Consider the following 8126-nt stretch of genomic DNA (forward strand, 5'->3'; position numbering starts at 1 on the left):
CTACCCTGTCACTATAACTCTCTCCTTCCCCCATCTTTCCTAGTTTAAAGCCCTCCTTACCAGGTTGGCCAACCTGTTGGCAAAGACCCGCGTGCCCCACCTCGTGAGGTGGATCCCATCTCTCGCCATCAGTTGTCGATCTTCAAACAGGGTCCCATGGTCGCAGAAACCAAAACCCTGTTGCCAACACCAGCGGCGCAGCCAGTCTTTTAAGTCCCTTTTAAATCAGCAGAAATCCTCACGTAGATATTAATATGCTACCTAAGTGCATTCGTCCAACTGCTTATTTTGTTAAGGAGCTAGAAAAACAGCACATTTTGCTAGTACAATATATGTTTGCTTTAAGAGAAGTTTACTGGGTTAGTTTGATTGAGATAACGATAATGGCAAACTGTTTAGATTACCTTTTAGTCTGAGACATGCTCTTCTTACACAAGGGAGATTATTCCTTGCTCTCTGAATGGATGTACTGCATTTTCCACACATGTCTGTGGAATCAGGGAGCTGCTGTATTTCAAGCATATGTGTTCTCACAGAGAGGGGACGACTTCTCTGACAGGCCCAATTCTTCTTTTCTCTTTCTGTCTTGCTCACTGGATCACAGCAAGCAAAGCAAAGATAATAACAATAATTTGATATAGCCTATGCTGTGACATTCAGCTTGGAACGTCTGAGGAATTAGAGCTCGTCCTGTGCATTTATATCTCAGCTATCCTCATTGTAACTTCTTAATATGTATTCCCATAGCTAAACAAAATCAACTCACTCTTAAACCGAGATACAACTGTCTAAATAGTCTATGCATAGCTTAACTGCATCACACAGCTAGCTAAGCCAACAGATAAGGCCTGTCATTACTGACCAGGGGCAAGTTTCAAGTGTCAGGAATGCTTGTGTAAGTTGGGTCCAGTGGAAATTGCTGCGAGTTTCACCTTTGACTTGAGTAGAAACAAAGTTTCACCATAGGAGCACTGATGATATGTAGTTTAATATTAAAACAGAAAAACAAAGCATGCTATCAGGTTTAGAGCTTTAAATCCCTTTTGTTCTCCCAGGTTAATGTGACATGTTTGCTATTTTTACAGGTCTTATGAATCGAGATTATGAAATCATAACAAGCAGAGCAGTGAGTGAAATAAACCATTATGACGGTACTGGAACAGCAATGAGCATAGCTGCTAACAGGATCTCATACACATTTCATCTGACTGGACCATCGCTGGCCATTGACACTGCATGTTCGTCATTTTTTTTTGCTTTGCACTACGCCTTGCGAGCAATTAAAGCAGGTAATGGGACTGAAGAGATGCTAGGCAAAGAAATTAGGATTGATACTGTAAGAGATAGCTGCGATATAAAGATTTCAGTGTTTTTCTAGGGTTTGATTCACAACACAGCTAGCAAGACCTATACTTAAACTTTATAGTTTAGCATTACTGAAGTGAATTAAATAAAGCTTTTTGTACCCTCAGCTTCACCAGTAGGGAACTGATAAGTTCCAGTGTCTCAGAAATGCCCACAATATCTATAGGAGAAAGAAACCTTTCATTATAAGGAATAATGTTACTCCCTCAACCGCATCCTGATGTAGTTCTAGAGAGCTGTGTTGGGTGCTCTTTCAAAGACCTGTCTCAGTAATTGGTTCCGATCCTGAAAATATGAATATCTCAAATAATTTTCAATATCATTAATACAATCTCTCTGAATTATCTGCCTTTTCAATCAATTGTTATATACAATTAAAATATTTCTCTCTGTCATGTCTTGGACATCTCAATATGAGTATGTTTCTGTTTTACTGCAGGAGATTGTGAGGCAGCCATTTGTGGTGGCGTGAACTGCATAATAGATCCCCGCACCTTTGTGTCTCTCAGTAAAGCAAAAATGATCTCTCCGGAGGGAATAAGCAAACCCTTCTCCAAAATGGCAGATGGCTATGGAAGGGGAGAAGGCTGTGGTGTTGTTTTCCTGAAACCACTGAAAAAGGTAAGATTGTTTGTGAAGTAGCTTATAATAAGACTGCTTATTTATCTAGGTTTTGTATCTCCAAATCTAGTAAATTCCTCTAGAATAAAACTCTTCTAACTCTTCTAATTCAAGCCTAATATTAATAAGGCATTTATACACTTCTCCTAACATTGGAATGATGCATTTAAAAGTTAATATTATACTCTGTCTGTTCTTGGTTTTGTTCTTTTTTTTCTTATATAGAAAAAGCACACGATTATTAAAGATATTGCTTTCTTTTTATGAAACAGGCAAAGGAAGACTACAACAAAATCTGGGGTGTTATAAGAATCAGTGCAGTAAGTCAGAATGGTAGGTCCATAACTCCGATCACAAGACCATCTCAAATAGAGCAAGAGAAGTTGCTACGCAGCGTTTATCAAACTCATGTTAATCCATCAATTGTGCAGTACATTGAGGCACACGGTACAGGAACTGCCGCTGGAGATCCCACGGAAGCTGAAAGCCTAGGTAGTGCCATTTGTAAAAACAGGTCTTCACAAGTTTCCATTCTGAAAATTGGTTCAGTGAAAGGAAATATTGGCCATACTGAATCAGCTGCTGGGGCAGCAGGGTTAATCAAAGTGCTTCTGATGATGCATCATGGAAAGATTGTTCCATCTTTGCACTACTCAAAGGAGATGAGTAGCATTGATGCAGAGAAATTAAAGCTTGCAATTCCCACAACTGTAGAACCCTGGGAAGAGCTGGGCGAGTATGGAAGAGTAGCTGGCATCAACTGCTTTGGATTTGGGGGAACCAATGCCCACGTTGTCGTCAGGCAGGTTAAGCAATCAGAGCCTCTTCCTGCCTTTAAGAGACCCATTGAATTAGTTCTGCTGGCTGCAGCATCAAATAAGTCCCTTCAGATGTCAATGGCAGATACAGCTGAGCAGCTGAGCACAAGCAACTCTGTGACCCTCCCAAGTCTGGCCTATACATCTGCCTGCAGAAGAAGCAATGCCAACTACAAATACCGAAAAGCATTTGTCACAAACTCTCTCCAGCACTTGCAGCAAGAGATTATGTCGGCAGTGAGCACTGAACATGCCCTGTCGAAGGTGGCACCAGAGCTGGTGTTTGTGTTCTGTGGCAACGGTGTAACGCTGAAAGAGTTATGTGAGGCACTGCTGAGCTCAGAGCCGGTGTTCAGAGAGAAGTGTAAGGAAATAGAGGTGCTCTTTCAGAGACACGCTCCCATCAGTCTCCTGCCAGCAAAAGGCTGCAGCCCAAAAGACTTCTCCAGTCCAGAGCTCACCCAGCCCTTGCTTTTTACCCTGCAGGTTGCCTTAGCTTCTCTTCTGAAATACTGGGGCATTAAGCCAGTCACTGTTGTTGGCCACTCAGTAGGGGAAATTGCTGCTGCCCACTTTGCTGGGTACCTTTCCCTGGCAGATGCAGTCAGGGTGATTTATCACCGGAGCAGGCTGCAGGCAAAGGCTGTCGGGGGCAGAATGTTGGTGGTTGGAAACATCCCCATTAAAGAGATTGCTGAACATCTGCATCTGTACTCGGGAAAGGTGTGCATTGCTGCTTTCAACAGCCCCATTTCCTGCACCTTATCTGGAGAGTCAGACTCTGTGGATGCTGTCCACAAAGATTTAGCTCAAGCTTTCAGCAGCAGAAACATCTTTMTTCATGTTTTAAATGTCCCAGCTGCATACCATAGCCCCAGCATGGATGAGATACTCAGGGAATTGGAAGAGAACATACAGCATTTAGAAAAACAGAAGGGGGAAATTGAAGTGATTTCAACACTAACTGGGATGGTTGCTTCTGAAAGTGACTTCACTCAGGGCAAATTCTGGGTCCGGCATACTCGTGAGCCTGTTGCTTTCGCTCAAGCCATAGAAACAGCAGCTAGAAACAAGGAAAATGTGGTGTTTGTGGAAATAGGTCCTCACCGGGCATTGCAAAGAAACATAATAGAAACTCTAGGAAAGGGCACAAAGGTGTTCTCATCTTTGCAAACTGGTGCAGAGTATCAGACACTCCTTACCCTGTTAGGAAATTTGTTTGAACTGGGATATAATCCCAGCTGGCACCACTTCTATAATGGGTATCAAAGTGTTCCAGTGGCTATTCCACGGTATCAATTTGATCGCAAAAAACTGATGGCCTTTCTGGACATTCATCAACAGGCAAACCAAAGAAGTGTCAGCTCCAGCCATCCTTTGGTTTACAGTATGAACAGTGACAACATGCAGTTTGGCTGCCTGGTATCTCAGGACACAACCCCTTACTTATATGAGCACAAGAACAACGGTCTGGCTTTAGTCCCTGGTGCTTTTTATGTGGAGCTCGGTCTGGCCTCTGTGATGTGCAGTTCAAGGCCTAAAGTTCCTCTGGGCACTTGCCAGATGAGTATCAGTTTTTCTGCACCATGTGTTCTCAGCCAGAGTTCCCAAGTTTTGCATATCAAGCTGAGTCCACAAAAAGCAACAACAGGCTTTGAAATACTCTCTCCCTCCAATGCACTTTTTGCTGCAGGCCAAGTTATAAGGGCACCTGAAGCTGTAGTGGAAGAAAGCACCATCTCCTTCCAAGACATCTATCAAAGGTGCAGGTCAGTAGTTAGCACAGAGGAGGTTTATGAAGCACTGTCTCAGATTGGCTTTCAGTATGGCTCCATATTCAGGCAGCTCAGTGATGTGCATTATTGCCAGGAACTAAAGGAAGCTATAACAAGCATAAAGGTGAACAAGCAGACTGTTGGAGAGATGTACAACTACTATATCCATCCAGTGCTGTTAGACTGTTTTCTGCAGATGACGGCTGTCGTGACCTTGAAGACCTTTCAGTCCAGAGCAGGCTTTCCATCAGGGATAGGCAGCCTAGTGGTGCTCCGACCACTGGAGGAAGAAATGATGGTCTATATGAGAACAAGCAAATCCATTGGGAACTGCTTAGAGGTCTGTGGATGCTTTATGGACAAACGTGGCTCCATTTTGGCTGAACTCAAGAGTGTTGCCATCACTTTCATGAAACAAACATCTTCCAGAGAAAATGAGTTCATGTTTGAGAACAAGTGGAAAGAAATCTCTCCTTCACAGACAATCGGACACCTGGGGGCAATGCCCAGAGTCCTAGTGTTTGCTGACAAATTTGGTATAGCTGAGCAGCTCAAAAAATATTTTCATCATGAGTCCAGGTATGTTATGTACGAAGACTGGGAAACCTTGTTGGAAGTCCACACAGAGAATAAAATGAAAACAGAAGTTGAGGATTATGATGAAATTCTGTTCCTGTGGGGAATTCAAAAGTTAAATGAAGAGTTCCCAAGCAAAGGGGTGGACCAGTTGGCAAAGTGTTGTGAGGCCTATCGCCAAGTTATTGTAGCATTAAGAGAGAAGACATCCCACTGTTCAATCAGAGTGATCACCTACAGAACAACAGGAAGAAATGTAGACCACATTAACAGTGGATTTGCTTTGTGTGGCATGACCAGAACTTGTGTCCTTGAAGTTCCCGAAGTCACATTTCAGATGATTGACCTTAGCTCTTCCAGTTCCCTGGACATCTCAGCATTAGCAGATGTCCTTGTCAAATACAAAGGTATGGACTATCCAGAAGTTTGGATCAGCCAGGGAAGAATTTACGTGTCTGAAATCAGACGCACACCTTTTATAGATGCAGATTCTAGCCAACTCATAAGATCTCTCCAGAAATCAGAAACATTCACTTTGTACACTTCTGATCCATACACAGCAAAAGACTTAGCTGCTGAATTATCCACCAGAGCTGTTACTGAGCTTGAAAAACAGAGCATTGAAATTCAAGTGGATAAAATATGTCTCCACTCAGAAGATTATTTTCCTATTAGTGTTTCTAGTCGTAACTTTGGTAATGCACTGTACTGGAATTCACAAACAGTAGACAAATATGGACTTTTAGCTCTTGATTTCAGTGGCACAGTAACAGCAACAGGTACTGATGTGAAGAAAATTAAAGTGGGAGACCATGTGGTTTCCTGTTATCCAGCTGCTGCATCATCAAAAATTCAGATTCCATGGACAGTTTGTTTCAATGTAAAGAAATTTCTATGCTTTCAAAATGTCCCTTGTATGTCATACTTTATCATTGCATGGGAAATATTAAATCAGAGGTTACGCAAGAGGAAAAATGGAAGAACATTAGGTATTATTTCTGCAGAGCCATCATCAGTTTTGTGCCACGTTCTTTCTGTGGCAGCAGAAGAGATGGGTTGGAGAACAGTACTTGCAAGGCCCACCCGTGATAAGTTCCAATATATAAACTTATGCAATGCCCTTGTTGTTCTTCCTCCAGTACACGGACTGTCTCAGGAAGATCTGGCCCACATGTACTTTCTTAAAGATGTGGTGATAGTATGTGGCAATCAACAGTCTGAATGTATCCAAAATGCCATTGGAATTGATCATGAAAATATCTGCTTTCATATCCTTACCCTCAGCAGCATTTTCCAGAAAGCATCTCTAAAGGAATTGCAGAAGACTGTGCATGCATGGATCAGTTCAATGGATATGAAACGGTTTAAAAGTCTATCAGGTTTTGTTTTTCAGCAAACTGAGAACTTTGAAACAATGAACTCTGAGATATCCTATTTTGCCTGCAAATCTGTCCCACTTGCTGTACTGAGAAGGCAGAGGAGGGACATCACCATGGTTTCAGAAATACCGTTGTATGAACCCCAGAAGAAAATGTTTAAACAGAATGCTGTTTACATAGTAGTAGGGGGGCTTACTGGACTTGGCTTTGAAACTGTGAAATTCATAGCCCAGAATGGAGGCGGGTGTATTGCGATACTCTCCAGAAAAATTCCAAGCAGTGAGAAGCAAGAAGAACTCAAGGCTTTGCAGCAGCAGTATGAAGGGAGCAGAGTAGCATTTGTGCAGTGTGATGTTACTTCAACCAAAGACGTTGAGAAAGCTTTCCAGTATATTGTGCAAATCTTTTTAGGGAGTCCAATCAAAGGTGTATTTCAAAGTGCTGTGGCTTTGCATGATGGCCGTCTTGAAGTTCTGAACTTGGCTGACTTTCAAAAAGTGCTAAGCCCAAAAGTGGCGGGGGTCATAAATCTTCATCGGGCTACCAGAGGCCAAGAGCTTGACTACTTTGTGTGCTACTCCTCTGTTGCTTCCTTTCTGGGAAATTCCACACAAGCAAACTATGCAGCTGCAAACTCTTTCCTGGATGTCTTTTGTCAGTACAGGAGGAACTGTGGGCTTTCAGGCCAATCCATTAACTGGGGTGCTTTGAACCTTGGCATATTGCTCAATCAAAACAAGATTCAGAACATTCTGGGATCCAGGGGCATAGATATTCTGCAAGTGCATGAAATTCATGAGTATCTCAGAAAGAGCTTACTTATGAATAATCCGCAGCAAGCTGTTGTCAAATTCAATTTTCAAACTTTGCTTCATCATGTTCTTTCTCGGATGACATCACTCAAAAGTCGCTTCACATCACTTATGTTGGAAGAATTCAGTACCAAGCTTGAAGTATTTGAGGAAACTCAAGTCCAGGATGTTGCTTTAATCAAACCTGAAAAGTATATCACCTCACTGGTGAGTGACCTCACCAGATGGAACTCAAATGAACTAACCATGAATACAACACTTGTGTCATTGGGCATAGATTCTATGTTAGCTATGACAATTCAGAACCGTATCTTTCATGAAAGAAAGGTGGACATACCTCTTGTGAAACTGCTTGATCCTCACACAACTCTGTCAAGTTTAGTAGTAGTTTTAGAAGAAACAGCCAATGGAAATGGAATATCTGAAAAAGAAAATTATGCAAGTGAAAGTACAGAACATGGGAGCTGGTTATAGGAGTCTTCCTCATTCAGGAATTATGTAACTCTTAAGATAACTGGTATCTGGTATCTCAGAATATCTCATTGTAAAGTCTGGGTAGAACATCTGGTGATGCTAAATGTGCTCTTCTCTGTTACCCCAGAAAACCCCATACCAGGTTCTTCTGCTATTGCACTAAGTTTGTTACTTTCAGTGAATTGTTTGACATGTTACTTTTATTATTTTTTACTTTCATTTTTCAATATTTTTAACTCGAAATAGGTAGACTAATACACATACATTTTAATTTTGTATATTTGTATGTTAAGTGTACATTGTATT

General features: G+C 41.8%; 1 protein-coding gene across 1 annotated transcript in view; it reads left to right on the forward strand.

The window, feature by feature from the left end:
- The window catches only part of LOC112974816 (phthioceranic/hydroxyphthioceranic acid synthase-like), a 15517-nt gene extending 7697 nt beyond the window's left edge, over window positions 1–7820 (forward strand). Inside the window, exons 4-6 of the mRNA XM_026084169.1 lie at window positions 1086–1289; window positions 1805–1986; window positions 2259–7820. Coding sequence (XP_025939954.1) covers window positions 1086–1289; window positions 1805–1986; window positions 2259–7820 — 5948 coding nt within the window. The remainder of the gene's footprint in view (window positions 1–1085; window positions 1290–1804; window positions 1987–2258) is intronic.
- Window positions 7821–8126: the final 306 nt, after the last annotated feature.

The sequence above is a fragment of the Apteryx rowi genome, unplaced genomic scaffold (genome assembly GCF_003343035.1).
Source record: "Apteryx rowi isolate R43461 unplaced genomic scaffold, aptRow1 scaffold_628, whole genome shotgun sequence".
In the NCBI taxonomy this organism is placed as follows: Eukaryota; Metazoa; Chordata; class Aves; order Apterygiformes; family Apterygidae; genus Apteryx; species Apteryx rowi.